Consider the following 24,770-nt stretch of genomic DNA (forward strand, 5'->3'; position numbering starts at 1 on the left):
CCTGCAGTCCGCACCCGGCCGCACCTGGGCCCCAGAAGAGGGCTGCTAGTCGCCCCGCAGCGCTGGCGGAGGAGGAGCCGTGCCCCTCCCGTCCTGACCGCGCCCCCCGGCGGACCATTGCCCTTCCAGCTGCGGGCTGCCCCGGGGAGTCGTGACCGCGCACCGTTCTGAATCCGGTGGCGGCGGTATTGGAGGAGCAGACTCGGAGGAGTAGGTTGTGGAAGTTGGGGGAGAGCTGCACTGGGGAATTTCCGGAGCTGGAACTGATTTAGGGAGGAAGGAGGAGGGGGTCCTAGACTACGGGCGTCCGGGGCAGGGTCTCCGAGCCCGGACCCGGCTTGGGGGCGTCGCAGCCGGGATTGGGGGGAGCGGGGCCCACGTGCCTGTGACGCGGGGGCGCCCGGTAGGTGGCGGCGGCGACGCGGGGCCGGCGGCCGTGCGGTGCCGGGAGGGCGGCTGGGCAGGAGACAGGATGCTGCGCGCCGCACTGTCCCTGCTCGCGCTGCCCCTGGCGGGGGCGGCCGAACAGCCCACCCAGAAGCCGGAGTCCCTGGGCGAGCCTCTCCCAGGCTTGGAGCTCTTCCGCTGGCAGTGGCACGAGGTCGAGGCGCCCTACCTGGTAGCCCTGTGGATCCTGGTGGCCAGCCTGGCCAAAATCGGTGAGTGCGTGTGTGCGTGCGCCAGGCCAACGGCCCGCGGCGGACCCGCCCCCAACACCCCCACCTCCTCAGTCCTTAGATTGGGGCTGGCTTCTTGCATAGTGCCGGGACTCAGGTTTGGATTCCACAAATCCGGGCTCTCGCCCAGTTCCTGCGTTGCCTCTTGTGGGTCCCTGGTCCCTGTCTTCTCCCGTGGGAGCACTGAGGATTTGCCTTTCTGAAGGGCTGTCCCCTGCTCTCCCCAACTCCATCTTTAGGCTCCTTTGCCCTCTCTGCTCCCCTCTTCCCCTTGCAGTAGGCCCTCCTCAGTCTGGTCTCTCCCCCACCAATCCTCGGCCTCCCAGAAACCTCTGTCGGCAGTGAGGACATGTGGGGACATCCCACGAACACAGGTATCCTGGTTCTAAAGAAGCAGCCTTCCCTGGAGACCACGTCCGAGTGTCCATTCCCTTGGGAAACTACACCACAGCCACTTCTCCTCTGCTCCCCACTTAAAGCTGCTGCCTTCTCGTGCCTGTGTGTGGGAACCCCCCACCCCTTCAGGTCCACATTCTTCCCACTTCAGGGTATAAGAAACTTCCATGTATGGGGGCTCCCTGTGTGCTGCCTACCCTAGAAGCTTTCATACATCCGACTTCTTCAGCCCTGACAGCATTGAAGGCTGTGCTTCAGACTTCTTTTTCCCGGAATAGAGCTGCTTTTCCTTGCCTCTGCTCCTTCCTCCTCCCTTCTGAGCAGCCAGTGGTCCCTCCTCCCACCAGAGACCCTCCCCCTTCTCCCTGTTGTGCAGGCTCTGCTGTGGGGGTGACTAATTATAGCTGAGCGTTGCTACTCTCTCCCAATGGATGCTGGCACAGCCTGTACTCCAATCTCACCAATACAGCCTTCATGGAGGAATCACCCAGAGCCTAGAATTTGTCCCCTGTTCTCTCACAGGGACATTGCTGGGGGGTGAGGGGGCTGGGCAGGAACAGAACTCTCCACTCTGCTGTGGCAGCCTGAGATTAATAATGGAAAGTGGGACTCCGGGGAGCCTGGTTCTGTGATGGGGCTTGGATCAAAGGGCTGGGGTTAATGCATAAAGAGATGCAGATGAAATACAATCCCTGAAGGAGAGGAGTGGGAGACCAAAGTAGGGACAAGTATGGAGAGATCTATGACCACGCTTACCTTAGAGGCCCAGCAGCAATGAGAGTAAGAGTGAAAGGAGCCTCAGATTTGGAGCCAACAATTGGGTTTGCTGAGAAGTCTGAGTTGCACAAGAGTTCCTGTCTTAGGGCTTATAGCAACAACTGCAGTTTTCCCCATAAATCATCTTTCTTTTTCTAGTTTGGATGACATCTCCTATGGAAGTAGAGAAGACAGCCTCCTTCTCACAAGCCAAAGAAACTCCTAAAAGTGGGGGGAAAGGCAGAACATTCAGGAACACCTTCCCTCAGCTTCATTGCTAGGAGACTTTTTCCCTTTTATTAAACAAATATTTACATTGAGCTCACTATGTGCCAGGCACTGTTCTAGGCCCTTTGGGTACAGCTTTCAAAGGGCACTGTCTTGGCATAGGGTCTCACACAGGCTAATTTAGAGGCCTCCTTCCCCAGCACACCAGGGATTGTGTAGAGAGAGAGGTGTTCACTTGTGGTCTGAGAACTTAAAGGAGAGCCAAAGAGTTTCTTTTAGAGGACAAAAGTATGAATGGCAATAGTGCTAGAAACCCTTTCTTCTCCCCTCCTAGAGACAGAACTGTTCTATTAACATTTGGTGAGAACCTACTACGTGTCTGACATTATGCTAGACATATTGCATACTTTATGTCATCTTATCCTCACCCTTGATGCTGGGTATTTTTCCTATATTACAAAAGAAGAAAATGAAATTCAAGTAAGTTAAATAATTTGCCTGAAAACACACAGAATGTGCTAAGGCCTGGAAGAAGACCTGGAGATCTCCTGACTGCTAAAACCAAAGTTTTACACAGTCCTGAGTGAGTCCATATAATGGAAAGCATACTGGGCTAGGAATACAAGCCTCCTAGGAGGTATAATATACATTCTGGTCTAGTTAAGGAGTGAGGACTTATAAATAGGTAAATTTATTGAGTGCTTACTGTAAAGTCGTGTGCTAAGTGCTTTTCAGTAGACTGTCTTTTTTTTTTTTTTTTTTTTTTTTTGAGACAGAGTCTTGCTCTGTCACCAGGCTGGAGTACAGTGGCGTGATCTTGCAACCTCTGTCTCCTGGGTTCAAGTGATTCTCCTGCCTCAGTCTCCCGAGTAGCTGGGACTACAGGTGTGCACCACCACTCCCAGCTAATTTTTGTATTTTTAGTAGAGAAGGGGTTTCACCATGTTGGCCAGGATGGTCTCTATCTTTTGACCTCATGATCTGCCTGCCTTGGCCTCCCAAAGTGCTGGTCACGCCACCTGGCCTTTTTTTTTTTTTTTTCTTAAGACAGAGTCTCACTCTGTTGCCCAGGCTGGAGTGCAGTGGCATGATCTTGGCTCACTGCAACCTCTACCTCCCAAATTTAAGTGATGCTCCTGCCTCAGCCTCCTGAGTAGCTGGGACTACAGGCACCCGCCACCACGCCCGGCTAATTTTTGTATTTTTAGTAGAGACAGGGTTTCGCCATGTTGACCAGGCTGATCTGGAACTCGTGACCTCAGGTGATCTGCCTACCTTGGCCTCCCAAAGTGTTGGGATTATAGGCATGAGCCACCATGCCCAGCCTATAGATTATCTTTTTTTTTTTTTTTTTTTTTTGAGACGGAGTTTCACTTATGTTACCCAGGCTGGAGTGCAATGGCGCGATCTCGGCTCACCGCAACCTCCGCCTCCTGGGTTCAGGCAATTCTCCTGCCTCAGCCTCCTGAGTAGCTGGGATTACAGGCACACGCCACCATGCCCAGCTAATTTTTTGTATTTTTAGTAGAGACGGGGTTTCACCATGTTGACCAGGATGGTCTCGATCTCTTGACCTCGTGATCCACCCGCCTCGGCCTCCCAAAGTGCTGGGATTACAGGCTTGAGCCACCGCACCCGGCCTAGATTATCTTTTTTAATGGTCCCAATAATCTTATGAGATCATTACTGTTTTTACTCCCATTTCGCTGATGAGAAAACTGAGAGTCAGAGAGGTGAAGTTATTTGCCCTAAGATTACAGAACTAGGCTTTGAATCCAAGCAGTCTGACTTCAAAGGCCCTGATTTTTACAGCTATTTTATATATAGAAAGATACTGGGTAGCATTTGCTGAGGTTCAAATAGTGGCTATGGATAAGGGAAGTCAGAGAAAGGTGAGGTTCCCTGAGGATGAAAGTAGAGAGGAAGGGACATTTCTAGAAGAGGAAGAGGAAAAAGCAGTAAAGACCTAGATTACCATGTTGTGACAGAAACACTAACAAACAGATGACTTTGACTGCAGAGGAGGGTTTGTAGCCCTGGAGACTGGAAATTCTAGAAGTCTTGCATATTTCTCCTCCCTTGGTCCCAGGGTCAGGAATCCTGACTTTGACTAACCTTCTAAGACTGGGAGGGTATACGCCTGGGTGTGGGAGGATATTCCATAAACTGATGCACCCTGCCCTCTTTTTGTATTGCAGTGTTTCACCTGTCTCGGAAAGTAACATCTCTGGTCCCTGAGAGCTGCCTGCTGATTTTGCTGGGCCTGGTGCTAGGGGGCATTGTTTTGGCTGTGGCCAAGAAAGCTGAGTACCAGCTGGAGCCGGGTACCTTCTTCCTCTTCCTGCTGCCTCCTATTGTGTTGGACTCGGGCTATTTCATGCCTAGCAGGCTGTTCTTTGACAACTTGGGTGCCATCCTCACCTATGCCGTGGTAGGCACACTCTGGAATGCCTTCACAACAGGTGCTGCCCTCTGGGGCTTGCAGCAGGCTGGACTTGTGGGTGAGTGACTCTAAGACCTGGGCTTTGCCAGACCCATTGCCCACCTCCCCTGTCCTCCAGCTCTAGAGGTCCATGCTGGTGTGAGCCTTGCTCTGAAAGCTCTGTCCTAGGTCCCTCCCACTGGAGTGCAAGGCAGTGCTCCCAGTGGGCTTCAGGCCTCCTCTAAGTCTCTGCCAGTCTGGGCTTCTGCAGCATAACAGCTGAGCAAGAGCCTGGCTCCTAGCTGTGTGTAGGCTGCCAAGGCTGGGGAGCCTGCGTTACCACTCTGTTGCCTCCTGCCCTCTGTTACCACACTGCCACTTGCCAGCCCTGCTCCCCTGAGGCACAGCTGTGCACCATTTCGGCAAGGGCCTACTGTCCTGGCTCTGCCCAGACCAGGTCAGGGTGGTTTTCTGTTTTGATTATTATTTTTTCTTAACTACATATTGTCTATAAGAAATTCATTATTTAAAAAATAAATACCTATTATAAATGCATCAAATGCTGGCACTACACTGGGTTTTCTCTTCTTACTTATCTCATTGACTCTTCATAGCAACACTTTTGGGGTATAGTTTTTCACATTTAATGTATAAGGAGATAGAACCCCTTTTTTTGTTTGCTGTCAGGTCCAAGGTTAGCAGAAGAGGACCATTTTATTGTTGTTTGTTTTTTTGAGATTGAGTCTCACTCTTGCTCAGGCTGGAGTGCAATGTCATGATTGCTTACTGCAACCTCCACCTCCTGGGTTCAAGCGATTCTCCTGCCTTAGCCTCCCAAGTAGCTGGGATTACCAGCATGTGCCCACTCATCCCACTAATTTTTGTATTTTCAGTAGAGACGGGGTATCACCATGTTGGCCAGGCTGGTCTTGAACTCCTGACCTCAGGTGATCTGCCCACCTCAGCCTCTCAAAGTGCTAGGATTAGAGGAATGAGCCACTGTGCCCGACCTCAGTTTTGTTTTACTGAGGCTCTTTGCCTTTAGGTTGCCCTCTCTTGTTACCTCATTCTTTATTTCCTAATCCAAGAAATTCATTCAACCCTGAAGGCTGATGATGCATACTTCTTCCAAGGTATTACAAGAAGATGTTTACAATTGCTATCTAGGACTCTCACCTGGTGTCCCTATTGATGTAGCGCACTATTTAGGACAGGAAGGGAAGGGAGTACATCAGGTCATAATAACAGTAGTAATCCTAATAGATAATAATATCTTTTGGGTGCTTACTGTGTGTTAGGCATTGGCTAAATAAGGAAATTTTCGAGGTAGATATTGTTATTAGTCTCAGCTTAGACATGGGGAAACTGGGGCTCATAGAATTTAAATGACATGTTCTAGTCCCACCTGAGGTGCTTTTCTTACTTTATTCAGTCCTCCACCCCTGCTGAGAACTGTGTTACATCCCTTTGGCTGGGAACCACAGGTATGGGAGAAAGCACTCTTTCATTATTCTCCCTAATAAAAATCCAGTTAGCAGCCAATTTCCATTTGCTAGTAGTTATTAGTACTGCTGCTACAGTGTTTTTTTCCCTAATTCTATTTTATTTATTTCTCTTTTTTGAGACTCTCACTCTGTCACCCAGGCTGGAGTGCAGTGGCACGATCTCAGCTCACTGCAACCTCTATCTCCCCAGTTCAAGCAATTCTCCTGCCTTAGCCTCCCAAGTAGCTGGGATTACAGGCACACACCACTGCACCCAGCTACTTTTTGTATTTTTAGTAGAGATGGGGTTTCACTATGTTGGCCGTGCTCATCTCGAACTCCTGACCTCAGGTGATCCAGCCCGCCTTGGCCTCCCAAAGTGCTGGGGCGCACCTGGCCTTTTGCTCTATTCTAAATGGCTGGGTTGAGTTTTGAAACAATCTTGTGAGGCAGGCAGATAAGGAGGCATGGCTAAGGTAGGTCATATCACAGTGACAGAACCAGCATCACACAGTTGGTAATTGGCAAAGCCAGGCCTTAGGCATAGGTAGCTTGACTGAAGTCTCCTGATCTGCAGGCCGATGCTGTCTTTGCCATCCCAAGTCCTCACTGGGCTTCCTCATTGAATCAGTGGGGGGTGGAGCCTGGGCTTGTTAAAGGGCATGCTGCAAGAGACTGGGTTGTCCTCAGTGACTGGACTGTCCTACACCTGTCGGTCAATAGCCCCTAGGGTGCAGGCTGGCTTATTGGACTTCCTGCTGTTTGGGAGCCTCATCTCGGCGGTGGACCCCGTGGCAGTGCTAGCTGTCTTTGAGGAGGTGCACGTCAATGAGACTCTCTTCATCATCGTCTTTGGCGAGTCCCTGCTCAACGATGCAGTCACCGTGGTGAGCATGCTCAGCTGGCTGCCATTCCCTGACCCCAGGCTGCATGTCTGACCAACTGGGGGTCTGCACAGACTCAGACCCGTCCCATGGGTCCCCTGGGGCAGATATATGCTGTCTGCTTTCACTGTCTCCCAGCAGTCCCAGTTGCTGCCTTCCCGCCTCGCTGCTGACTCTCCTCTTCTCACTCAGGTGCTGTACAAGGTCTGCAACTCCTTTGTGGAGATGGGCTCTGCCAACGTGCAGGCCACTGACTACCTGAAGGGAGTCGGTCAGTATTTCCCCGCTCCCAGCTGGCTTTGGAGGTCTGCCTTCCCTGGGTTGCTGAGGCCCTCCCACCCCATATCAGCACAGAGGAGGCTATTCGGGTTGCCTCATCTCCCCTCCTCTATAGAGAAAGGGGTCTGGGAGGGGCTTGCCAGGGATCCTGGCTCTGGGATTTTGAGCCCCTGGGAGTGTGGTGGGCATCATCCCTCACTCCCTGCCAGGGTAGGGTCCAGGCCGGGGGTCATGCTGACAACCCACTCCTCCCCCAGCCTCCCTGTTTGTGGTCAGTCTGGGCGGGGCAGCCGTGGGCTTAGTCTTTGCCTTCCTCCTGGCCCTGACCACACGCTTCACCAAGCGGGTCCGCATCATCGAGCCGCTGCTGGTCTTCCTCCTTGCCTATGCAGCCTACCTCACTGCTGAAATGGCCTCGCTCTCCGCCATTCTTGCGTGAGTTCTGGGGACCTTGCAGGCAGATAGCTGGGAGGGGGCACTGGAGTTGGTTTTCCCTCATAGGGACACAGGCAGGAACTTCAGGAGTCCTTAGGTTTCCCCGACCCTTTTTGGTAGTGGGAGCCTCAAACTCTCCTGGGGAGATAGTAAACCTCAGGTAATATTCCAGGAGCTGCCTCCAGAACTGTCCTCTGCCCCCAAAAACCCTCTGGGTGTAGGATGGGCCAGAAGTAAACTTTAAGGCCTGGGGCCACCAGCTCTGGAGGCCATAGCACTTCAGAAGCTGCATCAGAGAGCCTGCTAGTCAGAGCATGTTCCTCCCACCTTCCCCTCCAGGAGATATGGAGTAGGAAGCCTGGAGATCTGGACTCAAAGCCCAGCACTACCATTCAGTCTTCAGGCCTACCCGGGCTTCAGCTCTGAGAGTCTGACATCCTCTGATGGGCAATGCCTCCTCCTGCGGTATGCTCAAACCACAGAGGCTGAGCCCCCCTGGAACCCTTCCCCACTTTCCCTGTCTCTCTATCCTCTCCCAGGGTGACCATGTGTGGCCTGGGCTGTAAGAAGTATGTGGAGGCCAACATCTCCCATAAGTCACGCACGACTGTCAAATATACAATGAAGACTCTAGCCAGCTGTGCTGAGACTGTCATCTTCATGCTGCTTGGCATCTCAGCTGTGGACTCTTCTAAGTGGGCCTGGGATTCTGGGCTGGTGCTGGGCACCCTCATCTTCATCCTGTTCTTCCGAGCCCTCGGTATTGCTGACACCCTCTGCTTTCCCACTCTCCTTCCTGTCCCGCCCCTGCCTGCAGCTCATCTCCCCATCTGAGTCCGCATCCTTGTCAATTCCTAAGCCTCCTCTTGTTGCTCACCTGTCCCAGCCCCTGTTAGACCTCAGCCCAGATACTTGGTAATATCCACTCCTATGTCCTCCACTCCCAACGCTTTGCTCCCACTGGCCTCCCTCCCGCTGCAGGCGTAGTCCTGCAGACCTGGGTGCTGAATCAGTTCCGGCTAGTCCCTCTGGACAAGATTGACCAAGTGGTGATGTCTTATGGGGGCCTGCGGGGGGCTGTGGCCTTTGCTCTCGTCATCCTACTGGATAGGACCAAGGTCCCTGCCAAGGACTACTTTGTAGCCACCACTATTGTGGTGGTCTTCTTCACAGTCATCGTGCAGGTGGGAGTGCCCACAAGGCTGGGTAGGGAGAGGGTCGGGCAGGCCCTGGGGGAGTCTTGGAGCCTATGGGACAGGGGCTCCTCTTCCCACTGAGAGATGGAGGGCCCCGACTTCCCAGATTTTGAGTGCAGTGGGGTGGGGGTACCAAAGCTGAGGCCTCATTATGGGGAGAGAAAGGAATCAGGGAACTGAATAAGAATAGGGCAGGGCTCACTTCTTGCCTGTCCATAGGGCTTGACCATCAAGCCACTGGTCAAATGGCTGAAGGTGAAGAGGAGTGAGCATCATAAACCTACCCTGAACCAGGAGCTGCATGAGCACGTGGGTACCAGAACCCCAGCCCTCACCTGTCCCTCTCGACCATCTCCTATTTTGGGCAAAGTCCTGATCCAGTCCCCCTACCCACCCCCCCTTCTAGACTTTTGACCACATTCTGGCTGCAGTGGAGGACGTTGTGGGGCACCATGGCTACCACTACTGGAGGGACAGGTGAGGGAGCTGCCCCGAGGCTCCTTCAGCAGCAGCAGCTCCACCAGCCAGGGAAGCATGGGGGATGTGCCACACTTCTGAGAAGGGACAGAGCCAGGTTCAGGCTGGGTGACCTCTGCCTGAAGCCCTTCAGTGGCATCCCAGTGCTCTCAGGTTAAGACAAGGTTCCCCAGTGTGGCCTGCTTGGCCCTGCATGGTCTGGCAACTGCCAGATTCTAGCCTCATCACGCTCTGCTGTCTTTCACTGTCTGCCTGCGAATTCCATGGACCCTACCTTAGAGCCTGAGGACTCACGATGCTCCCCCAGCCTGGCTACTGGGACCCTCTCTCTACTAGAACACTTCCTCACCTCCCTCTCACTTACTCAGCTTCAATTCATCCTTCACAACTCACTGTAGGCTTCAATTCCTTAGGGAGGCCTTCCCTGGCCTCCCTGACTAGGACATATCTGTGTCATATTCTCCAATTATCCTTTGTAGTTCTTGTCATGGTTGTAATTTTATAGTGATTTGGAATAATTTCAATTACGGTTAGCCTTTCCCATGACACTATAAATTCCATGAGGGCAGAGACTAGCCTTGAGATTCTCCCTGGCTGAGGCCCACATCTAAAAAGCCAAGCCAGTACTGATGGTGTCCTTGCCCCATCTGAGGAAGGGCCCCATGGCCAGACCTTGGGAATGGGACTCAGGGCCGGGCCTGGCATCCTCTGTAGGTGGGAGCAGTTTGACAAGAAATACCTGAGTCAGCTGCTGATGCGACGGTCAGCCTACCGCATCCGGGACCAGATCTGGGATGTGTACTACAGACTCAACATCCGGGATGCCATCAGCTTTGTGGACCAGGTGGGCCGGTGGTGGGTGGGCAGGTGGGCAGCAGAGCAGGACAGAAAGGGGTGGCAAGTAGCCAGTCCTGAAGGGAGCTGGGAATTCCTGGCTGGCTCCATGGTCTGGTTAAGTGGCAGCTAGCTGCAGGAAGCAGCTGGGCCTGGTGCTGACATTCAGAGTCTGGCAGGCAGTCCAGAGAGGTGGGAAACAGCTGGATTCTGGAGTCAGCAGATGTGGCTCAACTGTTATCACTTCCAAATTTGTCACCTTGGGTAAGTCACACTCTCTGAGCCTGTTTCCTTAGCTGTAGGAAAGCAGGCATAAGAGGCTGGGCATGGTGGCTCATGCCTGTGATCTCAGCACTTTGGGAGCCCAAGGTGGGTGGATCACTTGAGGTCAGGAGTTTGAGACCAGCCTGGCCAATATGGTGAAACCCTGTCTTTACTGAAAATACAAAAACTAGCCAGGCGTGCTGGTGTATACCTGTAATCCCAGCTACTCTGGAGGCTGAGGCAGGAGAATCGCTTAAATCCACAAAGCAGAGGTTGCAGCGAGCTGAGATCATGCTACTGCACTCCAGCCTGGGCGACAGAGTGAGACTCTCAGATATAAAAAATAAATAAATAGGCCAGGCGTGGTGGCTCACACCTGTAATCCTAGCACTTTGGGAGGCCAAGGTGGGCAGATCACGAGGTCAGGAGATCAAGACAAACTGGGCCAACATGGTGAAACCCCATCTCTACTGAAAATACAAAAAAAAAAAAAAAAAAAAGCTGGGTATGGTGGTGCACACCTGTAGTCCCAGCTACTTGGGAGGCTGAGGCAGGAGAATTGCTTGAACCCAGGAGGCGGAGACTGCAGTCAGCCGAGATCTCTCCACTGCACTACAGCCTGGGCTGCAGTGCGAGACTCCATCTCTAAATAAATAAATAAAAATAGAAAGTAGGCATAAGAGTACCTATGCCACAGAATTTGTGGATTCAATATGTAAAGTGCCCAGCACAGTACCTGGCATGTCAAAAGAGTAAACTAAGTGTTCGTTATTATTATTTCCTGTATTGCCCCTGACTCCTGGGCCACCTTCCATCTGATTGCTGGCTAACCTTGGTCTTGACGCCTCTAGGGAGGCCACGTCTTGTCTTCCACAGGTCTCACTCTGCCCTCTATGCCCAGCCGCAATTCCATGGCAGAGACTTCTGTCACCAACCTGCTGTGAGTCCTTGAGCCCTTTCCCCTTCCTTATACTCATCTCCATTGGGCCCTCTCTCTGAATCCCTTCTGGGGGAGATTTGTCAGCACCTTTGTATCTGCCCTTCTTCTGGCCTATGCCATCTGCCCCCTCCCCAGCACGTGTCCCCTGTCTCCTGCAGGAGGGAGAGTGGCAGTGGAGCGTGTCTGGATCTGCAGGTGATTGACACGGTACGCAGCGGCCGGGATCGCGAGGATGCTGTGATGCATCATCTGCTCTGCGGAGGCCTCTACAAGCCACGCCGTAGGGTGAGAGCAGGCAGGCATCAGAATTTTGAGGGGGTGGAGGTGGTCTAGGGAGAGCTTAAGAGGCAATTGGCACCAGGTTGTTGGAGAGCTGCAGATGCCCAGCTAAAGAGTGTGGGTTTCAGCTGGGCGCAGTGGCTCACGCCTGTAATCCCAGCACTTTGGGAGGCCAAGGAGGGGGGAATTGCTTGAGGTCAGGAGTTTGAGATCAGCCTGGCCAACATGGTGAAAGTGAAACACCATAAAAAATTAGCTGGGTATGGTGGCACGCGCCTGTAATCCCAGCTACTTGGGAGGAGAATCGCTTGAATCCAGGAGGCAGAGGTTGCAGTGAGCTGAGGTCACACCACTGCACTTCAGCCTGGGTGACAGAGTGAGACTCCATGTCAAAAAAAAAAAAAGGGTGTGGGTTTCATCAGTAATAAAAAACCTCTCCTTTATTTTTATTTTTTGGAGAAAGGGTTGGCCTAATACAAGCACGTTTAAGAATACCTTCTCTGGTAGCAGAATGCAGATCAAATTGGAGGGGGTGAACTGAGAAGCTGGGAAAGCCAGTTGGGAAGCTGGAGTGAAATGTCATGGATTAGGGCTGGGTGGTGTGATTGGCCTTGATGGGGAGAGAAGACAGAGTACTGGGGGCCTTGAGGGTCACTGGAGAATGATGGGGTCACAGACAGAAGCAGGAGCACTGAGGAAGTCTCCTAGATCAGCTTAGCCTGTGGAAGGTGGGCATCTGTTTTAAAAAATGGAAGTTAGTCCAACGCAGATCATGAAGCTTTTCGGCTGGAAAGGCCAAGCCCATCCAGGAGAGAATCTGTTGCAACCCCACAAGAGGGCAGCAAGCCATTACCTTGCACCTTTCTAAAATGGGAAGCCAGACATCACCAGTTCTGGCAGTTTTAACAGTCAAAGCTCTTCCTACTGTGGAAACAGAATTGGCCTCCTTTAACTTGCACCCACTGGTCCTGATTTGACTCTTTGCAGCTCTGCAGAATAAATCTTCCAAGGTTTCAAGACAGTTCCATTTTACAGGCTCTCTTGCCTTCGGGCCAGCATCTCTTGCCTCCTGGTGTGTCTTCTCTGGACTTAAAAAACAGGACCCAGAATGGAAGTTGCTACTCTAGCTGTGGCTGGCCAGGGAAGGGCCTAGAAGCTCTCTCACCATTCTAGTTCTAGAACTTGCTATTTCTCTTCCCACAGCCCAAGATCCCTCCAGCCTTGGCTTACCACCCTGGGACCTCATATTGTCCTTAGAATCTGCTAAACTCCCAGGTTTGCCTCAGTTAATGGTTGTCAGAACCTGTCTCATCCCAACCTGTGGAGTTTTTAAAAAACCTTTTTCTTACTCAAAATTCCAGTAGAGAGAATAAAATAACTCATTTATCTATCAACCAGCTCTGAAAAATCAGTTCATGATTAATTCTATTACATTCTATAGCCCTACCACATCCCGCCCACACTTTATCTTAAAAAAAACTCCAGACATCCTATCACATCATCTCAAAATATTTCAGTATGTCTCTCTAAGTGGCAAGAACTCTTACATCCAGTCAGTATTCAATAAATATCTTTTTTCCAGCTGGATGCTCAAATCAGGATCCAAATTAAATCCATATTTAGCATTTGGGAAATATGTCTCTTCATTAAAAAAAAATTTATAATGGTTCTTTCTCCCCTCTTTATCTCCCTTGCTATTTATTTATTGAAGAAACTGGATACTTTGTCTGGAGAATTGCACATTTTCTAGATTTTGCTGACTGTATTCGAGTGGTGTTGTTTCATGTTCCTCCATTCCCTATATTTCCTGGTTGTCAAATCTAGAGGCCTGATCAGATTCAGGGACATTCAATAGGTATGCTATATATTTTCTGCGGTGTCACATCAGGAAATACATGATGATTTGGTTTGGAGTGTGTGTGTGTGTGTGTGTGTGTGTGTCTGTGTGGTGTATGTATAAGAATGGTCAGTGGGTTCAGTCCAATCAGTTTAGTCTGTTTTTTAAAAATCTGGAATAAGTTTGTGTATATCCTGTTAAATGTCATCTTATTTGCTTTAGCCCATCATTCCATTGTTTGGTTCCCATGTCTGCCACCAAATGTCTTCTTCTTAGATTCATATCATCTGAAAATTTGTTAAGCCTGTTAACTTTGTATTCATCCAAATCAACAAAAACATGTTGAACAGGATAGAGCTAAGGACAGAACCTTGTGGCATGCTACTAAAGACTTTCCTCCAGTCTTACATGGATCAAGCGTTTTCGGGGTATGGTAACTTAACCAGTTCTGAATCCACTTAGTATGATAACACAATCCACAATTTATCATGTTCTTCATAGAAATATCATTAGAGGGAGACAGAGAGATCTAGTATGCAGTTAGAAAGATAAGATTATAGTTTAATAGATAAGGGCTGGAGAGAGATTTGGAAGCAATCCATATCAGGTTTTGTCACCTGGCTACCACAGAATCCGCTGGGGAACTTCCTGGTTTAACCTAAAGATTCTGATTCTGCAGTTTGGAGTGGAACTAAGAATCTGTATTATTATTATTATTTTTTTTTTTTTTGAGATGGAGTTTCGCTCTTGTTGCCCAGGCTGGAGTGCAATGGCGCAATCTCTGCTCACTGCATCCTCCGTCTCACAGGTTCAAGTGATTCTTCTGCCTCAGCCTCCTGAGTAGCTGAGATTACAGGCATGCACCACTATGCCTGGCTAATTTTGTGTTTTTAGTAGAGACGGTTTCTCCTTGTTGGTCAGGCTGGTCTTGAACTCCTGACCTCAGGTGATCTGCCCGCCTCTGCCTCCCAAAGTGTTGGGATTACAGGTGTGAACCACTGAGCCCGACTGAATCTGTGTTCTTACTAAGTTGCCCAGGTGATTCAAATGCAGCTGGTCTGATGACTGATATTCAAGAACCACAGGTCTATATCACTGGGATAGCTGGGGCGGATAGAATGAGTAAGTTCTCTGGGGAGAGTGTTTCCTGGGGAGAGAGGAGGGCTAAAGATAACACTGAGGAATACACATGGGAGAAAAGGAAGGAGAGCCAAAGACAGGAACCCTTGGAGAAGCAGTGGCAGGTGGTCTCTCAGGCCTGGGGCAGAAAGAGGGCTAGATGCTGTGCAGAGGCAGAGCCCACCACACTGGTGACCAGCGAGAAGGCAGCATTGTGGAGTTGTGGACCCTGGGGTTGCATTTCTGGTATTTAAGGAAGTGGTGAGTAGGAGAGAAAGTGTCAGAATCAACTTATAAAAGTGTGGCAGCAAAAGGGAGACAATAGTGTTCATAGGGAGACATTCTTTAATGAGGTAAGGGCAGGAGCTTGAAAACTGAGGGGAAGCAGCCAAGTGGTGAGGGAAGGGGTGAAGATACAGGAGAGTGGAGAAATAGGAGGAAGCAGGAACTGCTGGAGGCAGGAAGTGGGGAACTGAACCATGTGGAGGCCAGGGTTGGGCAGCAATGAGCCTTGTGAAGGAGATGGACCCCTTCATCCCAGGAGAGAGGGTGCCTCCTGGTGCATAGGTAGAGGAGGAGGGCAGATGGAAGACTTGAAGGGGGCTCTTACAACTGATTCAGGGAAGCAGAAAATATGAGATAAAGGGACCAGACTTGGGATGTGAGGCAAAATAAGCTTATCTGGCAGGTGCTGGGCAGTATTTCAGTGGATTACCACTAGATGATGAAAAGGTGCTAAGCAGGGAGGGTAGAGGTAGAGGCAGTCTAGGTGAGTGTGTAGTGGGCTTGGTCTTTATGAGAGTTAAAAAGAGCATAGCCAGGTGCAGTGGCTCATGCCTGTAATCCCAGGACTTTGGGAGGCCAAGGTGGGCAGATCACCTGAGGTCAGGAGTTCAAGACGAGCTTGGCAATATGGTGAAACCCTATCTCTACTAAAAATACAAGAATTAGCTGGGTGTGGTGGCAGGTGCCTGTAATCCCAGCTACTCGGGAGACTGAGGCAGGAGAATTGTTTGAACCCCGGAGGCAGAGGTTGCAGTGAGCAGAGATTGTGCCACTGCATTCCAGCTTGGGTGACAACAGCAGAACTCTATCTCAAAAAAAAAAAAAAAAAAAAAAAAGAGCAGATGATAGGGGTGAGCCTAAATTATTGGGACTGAGAAGGTCCAGGGTGTCAGGGGAGATAGTTAACGAAAGTTCAAAATGCAGCACAGGATATCATGGTGGTGGTTGTAGAAATGGCTAGATGGGAGAATCCAGCTGGAGAAAGGATGCTGTGTAGCCAGAAAGGAGCAGGGAGGCTGGGCGTGTGGGCAAAGCTCAGATCAATGGAGGTAGAAAGAAGAAAATGTTCCCCATGTTGTCACAGTACTGGAACAAGACAGAGGGTCACCTTCAAATCAGAGAGAATCAGGAAAGGATGGCAAGGGATGGAGAAGGCCAGGTTTGGGGGAAGAAGTTCTGGGATAAAGGGAAGCTTCTCCCAGGGAATTGAGAACACAGAGTCTCTGGCTGGGTTCCTCTTGTATTTTGTTTTGTTTTGTTTTGTTTTTCAATCCATTGTTAATTCTGGAAAAGCTGGGCTGGCAGGACTTGTGTTGAATATGTTGGGGCTGTGGCCTGGGGTTCCTGTGGGAGGCCAAGGCATCTGGCCTTATAGCGAGGTGGGGCTGTCATTGCCAGTACAAAGCCAGCTGCAGTCGCCACTTCATCTCAGAGGATGCGCAGGAGCGGCAGGACAAGGAGGTCTTCCAGCAGAACATGAAGCGGCGGCTGGAGTCCTTTAAATCCACCAAGCACAACATCTGCTTCACCAAGAGCAAGCCACGACCCCGCAAGACTGGCCGCAGGAAGGCATGTCTTCTCTTAGGGACTCCTCTTTGGAGCTGGAGGCTGATAGCATGCAGTTTTGAGCTCCCAAGTGTTAGGATCCAGCTTAGGGGGACCCACAGTTGGATAGTCCTTAGGCACTTGATGACTGTAGCAGTTTGGGTTCCCTTTTAGATGTTCTTAGAGCCCCAGAGGGGAAAGGTGAGACCTTCAGAGGGGGAGCAGCCTCTTGGCCATGTGGTCACCTGCTGGGAGGCAGCAGGAGCTCCTACCAAAAATGAAAAAGACAGGAGAAAAGGAGATTGCTTTGAGGGGCAACTCCATGAGCCCCTAAGTCAGCCCAGGCTGATGCATCCAGATTTCTTTTTGGGGCATGGTTCACTCAGACTCTACAATTCTTGCCTGGTTGGCCAAGGGTTGTAGAACCAGTGGGACTGACACAAATTCCCTCCCCTGCTGGGTTAGGAAAACTTGTCCTCCTGTTGACCCCACTAAATGACAGGGTTGGGGTGGGGAGCTGGGGCCAGAGGCTCAGGTTTTCTTTCTTGGTCCTTAGAAGGATGGTGTGGCGAATGCTGAGGCTACAAATGGGAAACCTCGAGACCTGGGCTTTCAGGACACAGGCAAGCAGGGAGTAGGGTGGGATTGAGGATGGGAGGAAGGAGGGAAAGGGCTGGGGCTCACCAGCCAGAATCCTGGAGGACCTGCTCTAGGGTGCATTTTAAGCACCATGAGCTGGGGCTCTTCCCCCAGGGACTTGATTTCCAACTTGGAAATGTTCAAAGCAGTTATTAGACAATGAGTGACAGGAGGCATCTGATTGCTAACTAAGGGTTATAGGCCCCGAGGACTTGGAAAAGGTGTCATGGAGAAGGGGGAGTTTGGTCTGGGCCTTGGAGGATGGATGGACCCTGGGGCCCACTATACTGTCTGCAAAGCCAGTTCTGTTTTGTCTTTTTTGAGATGGAGTCTTACTCCGGTGTCCAGGCTGGAGTGCAGTGGTGCCATCTTGGCTCACTGCAACCTCTGCCTCCCAGGTTCAAACGATTCTCCTACTTCAGCCTCCCAAGTAGCTGGGATTACAGGCGCATGCCACCATGCCTGGCTAATTTTTTTGTGTTTTTGGTAGAGACAGGGTTTCACCTTGTTGGCCTGGCTGGTCTTGAATGCCTGACCTCAGGTAATCCACCTGCCTCAGCCTCCCAAAGTGTTGGGATTACAGGCATGAGCTACTGAACCTGGCTACAAAGCCAGTTTTGTATGATCTGAATGTTAATGGGACTTCCAGCAATCCAAGTGCTCATGTTTCCAGTGGATCATGGGATTTGGAGCTGAAAAAAAAGGATGGGGGAGATGGAAAGTGTGGTCCTCATGGCTTCCTCTACAGACTTAGCTTCCTCTGGTTGTCTCCTTGGGCTCTGCAGTGTCATTTCTCTTTCTCCCAAGTCACCACCTCCTAGGCCAGTGCTTGAAACAGCCAGAGGAGAAAGTAGGTGTCTCTGCCAATGTGTGTTCTGCCTAGGGGGACGGAGCTGGCTTGGGGCTGTGTAGTCCCAAGAGGCAGCTGCCAGCCCAGGCCACCTGACTTTGCTCGTCTCTGTCCAGCTGCTGTGATATTAACCGTGGAGTCTGAGGAGGAGGAGGAGGACAGCGACAGTTCAGAGACAGAGAAGGAAGACGATGAGGGCATCATCTTTGTGGCTCGGGCCACCAGTGAGGTTCTCCAAGAGGGCAAGGTCTCAGGTAATGCCTTCCTCCCTGTCCCCCTTCCCTCTGGAGCAAGCTGATTTCCTTTCTCTTCACTCATGGCCTCTACTCCAGACAACTCCCTTTTTCTATTCACCAGTTTATGCACCAGCCAGCATTTGCAGAGCATCTTCTTCATATCAGATGCCTGACATAAATGATACTCAACCCTCACAACAACCAGGATGGGGAAATTGAGCTCATACAGTCTCAGGGACTCATGACTTGTCAAGCATCACATAGTAGAACCAGAATTTGAACCTGACCCATCTGACTCCAAAGCCCACAGCCTTTTAAAATATTTTATTCTATTTTATTTTAGACAGAGTTTTGTTCTTGTCGCCCAGGCTGGAGTGCAGTGGCGTGATCTTGGCTCACTGCAGCCTCTGCCTCCCGGGTTCAAGCAATTCTGCCTTAGTCTCCCAAGTAGCTGGGATTTCAGATGTGCACCATCACACCTGGTCTCGAACTCCTGACCCCAGGTGATCCATCCACCTTGGCCTCCCAAAGTGCTGGGATTACAGGCGTGAGCCACCACACTCAACATTTTCTTTTTTTTCTTTTCTTTGATGCCATTCTTGCATTACTAGAATTTTTTTTTTTTTTTTTAGAGACAGGATCTCACTCTGTCACCCAGGCTGGATCACGAATTGCATGATGACATGATCATGGCTCACTGCAGCCTTGATCTCTAGGACTCAAGTGATCCTCCCAGCTCAGCTTCCCTAGTAGCAGGGACTACAGGTGTGTACTAGCACACCCAGCTGATTTTTTTTTTCTTTTTTTTTACGATGGAGTTTCACCCTTGTTGCCCAGGCTGGAGTGCAATGGTATCTCAGTTCACTGTAACCTCTGCCTCCTGGGTTCAAGTGATTCTCCTTATTCAGCCTCCGGAGTAGCAGGGATTACAGGATGCACCACCACCATGCCCAGCTAATTTTGTATTTTTAGTAGAGACAGGGTTTCTCCATGTTGGTCAGGCTGGTCTCGAACTCCCAACCTCAGGTGATCTGCCCACCTTGGCCTCCCAAAGTGCGGGGATTACAGGCGTGAGCCACTGCACCCAGGGCTTTTTTTCTTTGTTTTTATTTTTGTTTTTTTTGAGACAGAGTTTTCCTCTTTTTGCCCAGGCTGGAGTGCAGTGGTGCAATCTCAGCTCACTGCAACCTCTGCCTCCTGGGTTCAAATGATTCTCCTGCCTCAGCCTCCCAAGTAGCTGGGATTACAGGTGCCTGCTACAATGCCTGGCTAATTTTTTGTATTTTTAGTAGAGACAGAGTTTCACTGTGTTAATCAGGCTGGTCTTTTTTTTTTTTTTTTTTTTTTGAGATGCAGTCTTGCTGTGTCACCAGTCTGGAGTGCAGTGGTGGGATCTCAGCTCACTGCAACCTCTGCCTCCCGGGTTCAAACAATTCTCTTGCCTCAGCCTCCCTAGTAGCTGGAACTACAGGCATGCACCACCATGGCCAGCTAATTTTTTTATTTTTAGTAGCAACAGGGTTTCATCATGTTGGCCAGGATGGTCTTAATCTCCTGACCTCATGATCTACCTGCCTCGACCTCTCAAAGTCCTGGGATTACAGGTGTCAGCCACTGCATTCAGCCTATTCAGGCTGGTCTTGAACTCCTGACCTCAGGTGATCTACCCGAGTTGGCCTCCCAAAGTGCTGGGATTATAGGCGTAAGCCACCTCGCCCAGCCCACCTAGCTGATTTTTAAAATTTTTGTGGAAATGAGGTTTTGCTTTGTTACCCAGGAGGGCCTCAAACTCCTGAACTCAAGCAATCTTCCCACCTTGGTCTCCCAAAATGCTGGGATTACAGGTGTGACTCACCGTGCCACCCACACCTTTTCAAGGCCATGCTGCCTCCCTTTATAGTCTAGTGAGGAACAGGAGGTAGTGAGCAAACCATAGGCTCTGTTGAGACCTATGCCCTCAAGTAGAGCCTCAGATGAAGGTGGCAGCCTGACCTGGAGGAGGAGACTGAAGTCATCAAAATGGAATTACTGTGGATAAAAATACAGTATATAAGCATTTCCATGTATGTACAGAGAACTAATTCACTCATAATGTCATTATCACTGGTAGCTGGGACCCTCAAATGTTTTTGCAAATTTTTTATTATAGGAAATTTCTTTCTTTCTTTCTTTCTTTTTTTTTTTTTTTTGCTGGTAGCTGGTATGTAGCTAAGGAAATTTCAAAATATACAATGATAAAACTATAAAATAAACTCCTATCTATCCATTGTCCAGCTTCAAAAATTACCTACTCATAGCCAATCTTATTTCACCTAAACCTCACCTATGCTCCTCCCTCCACTGGGTTCTTCTGATGCAAGTCTAAAATGTCATATCACTTTATCAATAAATACTTCAGTACATATCTCTAAAAGATAAGGATTCTTTTATTTTTTTTTTCTTTTGAGATGGTCTCTCTCTGTTGCCCAGGCTGGAGTGCAGTAGTGCGATCATAGCTCACTGCAGCCTTGAACACCCAAGCTCAAGCAATCCTTTTGCCTCAGCCTCCAGAGTAGCTGGGACTTCAGGCACATACCATCATGCTCAGCTATCTTTTTTTTTTCTAGTAGAGATGAGGTCTTGTTATGTTGCCCAGGCTAGTCTTAAACTCTCGCGCACAAGTGATCTTCAGCCTCCCAAACTGATGAGTCACACCCAGCCAGATAAGGAATTTTCTTTTTTTTTTCTGAGTTAGGATCTCTCTTTGACACCCAGGTGGGAGTGCAGTGGTGGGATCATGACTCAGTACATCCTCAACCTCCTGGGCTCAAGCCACTGCACCCAGCCTCAGATAAGAATTCTTGATTCCTGCCTATAGTCATTTGAGCCCAGGAGGCTGAGGCTGCAGTGAGCTATGATCACGCCACTACATTCCAGCCTGGGCAAGAGAACAAGACTCTGTCCCTTAAAAAAAAAAAAAAAGATTCTTTAAAATATATATATAACCACAATGCCATTACCATGTCTAAAATCTGTCATCAAATATTAAATCATTGCTCAAATTTCCCTGATTGTCTTCATATATATATATATATATATATATATATTTTACAGTAGGTTTGTTCAATGTCCCTTTTAACCTATAGCAGTGATTCTCAAGGGGGATGGTGGTGGAGTGATTTTGCTTCCCCAGGGGACACTTGGCACTGCACAGAGACATTTTTGGTTGTCAGGGAAGATGCCCTTGTATTGAGTAGGTAGACGCCAGGGATACTGCTAAACATCCTACAATGCACAGGATAACCCCCCACAGCAAAGAGTAGCTGTCCCAAAATGTCAAGTGTCAAGTTTGATAAACCCTGATCTATAGGTTTCTCCCAAACCTCCTATTTTTTTTCTCTTCACAATGTATTTATTGAAGAAACTCACTTATTTGTCCTGCAGTCCTTCTCTGTCTGGATTTTGTTGATTGCATCCCCAAAGTGTCATTTAATATGTTGCTCTGTCTCTTAAATTTCCTTTAAACCAGTAAATCTATAGGCAGTTGCTCATGCCTGTAATCCCAGCACTTTGGGAGGCTGAGGTGGGCAGATTACCTGAGGTCAGGAGTTTGAGACCAGCCTGGTCAACATGGCGAAACCCCGTCTCTACTAAAGATATTTAAAAAAAAAAAAAAATTAGCTGGGCATGGTGGTGGGCGGGTTCCTGTATCCCACCTACTCTGGAGACTGAGGCGGGAGAATAGCTTGAACCTGCAAGATGGAGGTTGCAGTGAGCTGAGATCACACCACTGCAGCCTGGGTGACAGAGCAAGACTCTGTCTCAAACAAAGAAACAAAACAAAAAAACAAAAAATATCCACCTCATCAATTATTTGGTTACTTTGAGGTACAGTTCACACAGGAAATGCTTGATTCTTTAATTTATCAGTTTTCAGACCAAAGAGTTAGTTCCCTAGCAGCCTCTAAAGGTGAATAGCAAAGGTTTTTTTTGTTTTACACTTTTTGTTGTTGTTATCACATTTTAATATTCTAGGTCTTTCAAGAGATACCATTTTACTTAATCATAGCATCAATACATTTCACACATGTGTTCAAGTAAGAAGCTTATTGGGCTGCTCAGGACTTTATCAATGAACAGATACATGCTGTGCTTGACGTTGAAGAGCTGAGGTGGTTGGTGGCCACAGGGATTCTCTTTCCAGGTTTCCTCCTTCAGAACCTCAGACTTCCTGTAATTCAGCCCTGCCCCTGCAGTTCTGGGATTCTTTTTTTTTTTTTTTTTTTTTTTAAGATGGGGTTTCACCATGTTGGTCAGGCTGGTCTTGAACTCCCGACCTCAGGTGATCTGCCTGCCTTGGCCTCCAAAGTGCTTGGATTACAGGCATGAGCCACCACACCCGGCCAGTTCTGGGATTCTTAAGTCCCCTATGCCGCGTCATCCCTTTGCGGCAAAGCTCTGGCCTGCTGTTAGGTTTGCATAAGCTCACATTCCTGGGCTCTGTTCCACCAAAGGGCTGTGGTGGGTACTCAGGCAGGATGCCCAGCAGAAAAACCTTTGACCTGCAACCTCCATGTCTTTCTTACCCTCCCTGGCAGCTGGTGTTTCTCTCTCACTGGCTAGATGGAATGGGGCTTTGTCAGGAAGCTGTTTCAGAGACCCGTGCTGCAAGTAGGGTGAGGGGACTGGAGATGGGGCTTCCTTCCTGCCTGGCTCCTGCTTTCGCTATCTTCTTTTTATTTTTATTGTATTTATTTATTTTTTATATAAAGTCTCACTCTTACCCAGGCTGGAGTGCAACCTCCGCCTCCTAGGTTCAAGCGATTCTCCTGCCTCAGCCTCCCAAGTAGCTAGGATTACAGCTGTGCACCACCACGACTGACTTAATTTTTGTATTTTTAGTAGAGATGGGGTCTCACCATGTTGGCCAGGCTGGTCTCTAACTCCTGAGCTCAGGTAATCCACTGCCTTGGTCTCCCAAAGTGCTTGGATTACATGTGTGAGCCACTGCGCCTGGCCAACTTTCCTTATTTTCATTTGTTAGATAGGTATTTCTCGAGCAACTACTGTGTGCCCGGCCCTGTGCTAGGTGCTGGGGATACAGTGGAGAGCAAAACCAGCTGTGGTACTTCCCCTCAGCAAGACATTCATCAGATAATCGCACAAATGGATGGCATATGAAAACTGTCACATGAATTTATGAGAATGTGCTTATACTTGAGTTTTCCACTGTACTGGTAATGAGTTCATGTACACTCTTTGTCCCCAGGAAGCCTTGAAGTGTGCCCGAGCCCACGAATCATTCCCCCCTCCCCAACCTGTGCAGAGAAGGAGCTCCCCTGGAAGAGTGGGCAAGGGGACCTGGCTGTGTACGTGTCCTCGGAAACCACCAAGATTGTGCCTGTGGACATGCAGACAGGCTGGAACCAGAGCATGTCATCCCTGGAGAGCCTAGCATCTCCTCCCTGTAACCAGGCCCCAACTCTGACCTGCCTGCCTCCCCATCCACGGGGCGCTGAAGAGCCCCAGGCCCCTCTCTACCCGCCTTCTGATCCACACCCTAGCTTTGCCTTCCCCCCGAGCCTGGCCAAGGCTGGCCGCTCTCACAGTGAGAGCAGTGCTGACCTCCCCCAGCAGCAGGAGCTGCAGCCTCTTATGGGCCACAAGGACCATACCCATCTCAGCCCAGGCACTAACTCCCACTGGTGTATCCAGTTCAACAGAGGCAGCCGGCTGTAGCCCAGGGTCTTGGGGAGGAGTAGGAGGTGGAATCCCTGTGGGAAATGCTCCCTGGGCGATGGGAAGAATCCTTGCAACTTGACATGAGGCCAGAGGGGTCTGGGCTGAAGTAGCAATTGGGCTTCCTTGGGGCTGGTCATAGGGGTCACCTGAGCTGGTCCTCACAGGGCCCTTTCTCACCACCTCCCTGCTCCTAATCCCTGCCACCTTCCATTTCAGTAAGGCCTCTACTCTGGCTCCAGATCCAGTCCAGGCCTCCTAGGGGCTAGGCCCAGAGACTTGGGTTGCTGGTCCCCCTTCCCTAGTGGGTTTTCCCGGAGACTTTATAGGCAGCTGCTCCTGCCCCGAAAGCTAGGGCATCATTCCTCAGTGAATGCCAGCTTTCCCTGTCCCCATTCCCTCCCCAGCACTGGGTCAGTGGTGCCCTGACAGTGAGGCTTCGTGAGGGGCTGGCCCTCAGAGGAACTGGAGTGGGAAGTGAGGCAGGCCTCAACCTTGGGCTTTGCTGCCCTGCTGGGTCAGCTACCCATAGTCCATTTTTTTTAGGGCAGTGGGAACCTCTGCTTCCAATTCCTGCTTTAGCCCCTTCCCTTTGCTGTCAGGTATTGGGGTAATAGTTCCTCCTTTTCTAAGACCAAGACTAGGGGGCCGGGCCACACTTCAGTTCAAGACCGCTGCTGAGCTGGGGTCATTCTGGGATCTGCTGCTCTAGGTCCAAGTCTGGACCTTTCTGATCCTTGGGTCTGGGTTTTTTGAGGAGGGGACATAGTGGCCTCTGGGCTGTCATCTTACCACCTGAACATTCCCCAGAAAAGGAACCCAGTATCTCAGGGCCACTGCTCCATTGCTCTGGGGGCTGGGACGCCTGACTAAGCTGGGACGCCTGGCTAAGCAGGGGCTGACTGGGTGGCAGGTGATTTTCCAGGGGTTAGCACCTGCCTTGTGTTTTGTACCTTGACCCTAAGATACATTAAACATCTCTCAGATGGA

The 24,770-nt window shown here is 50.0% G+C and overlaps 1 protein-coding gene across 8 annotated transcripts; it reads left to right on the forward strand.

Moving 5' to 3' along the window:
• Nucleotides 1-19: 19 nt before the first annotated feature.
• Nucleotides 20-24,770, forward strand: SLC9A5 (solute carrier family 9 member A5). Of its 8 annotated transcripts, none has more exons than XM_032284205.1 (17): nt 21-659; nt 4,256-4,558; nt 6,687-6,850; nt 7,040-7,118; nt 7,384-7,561; nt 8,101-8,321; nt 8,543-8,745; nt 8,977-9,066; nt 9,164-9,234; nt 9,949-10,078; nt 11,184-11,272; nt 11,431-11,557; nt 13,739-13,816; nt 16,191-16,361; nt 16,897-16,960; nt 17,943-18,080; nt 23,311-24,770. In XM_032284205.1, the coding sequence occupies exons 1-17, from the start codon at nt 473-475 to the stop codon at nt 23,778-23,780; spliced, it is 2,763 nt and encodes a 920-aa protein (XP_032140096.1). In that variant the 5' UTR covers nt 21-472; the 3' UTR covers nt 23,781-24,770. The 8 variants fall into 8 exon arrangements, with proteins under 8 accessions (XP_032140101.1, XP_032140096.1, XP_032140095.1 ...); XM_032284204.1 differs by having other exon boundaries at nt 24-659; nt 16,894-16,960; XM_032284208.1 differs by lacking the exon at nt 13,739-13,816 and having other exon boundaries at nt 24-659.

This window comes from Sapajus apella, unplaced genomic scaffold (genome assembly GCF_009761245.1).
Source record: "Sapajus apella isolate SASKATOON/1434 unplaced genomic scaffold, GSC_monkey_1.0 scaffold15, whole genome shotgun sequence".
Classification (NCBI taxonomy): Eukaryota; Metazoa; Chordata; class Mammalia; order Primates; family Cebidae; genus Sapajus; species Sapajus apella.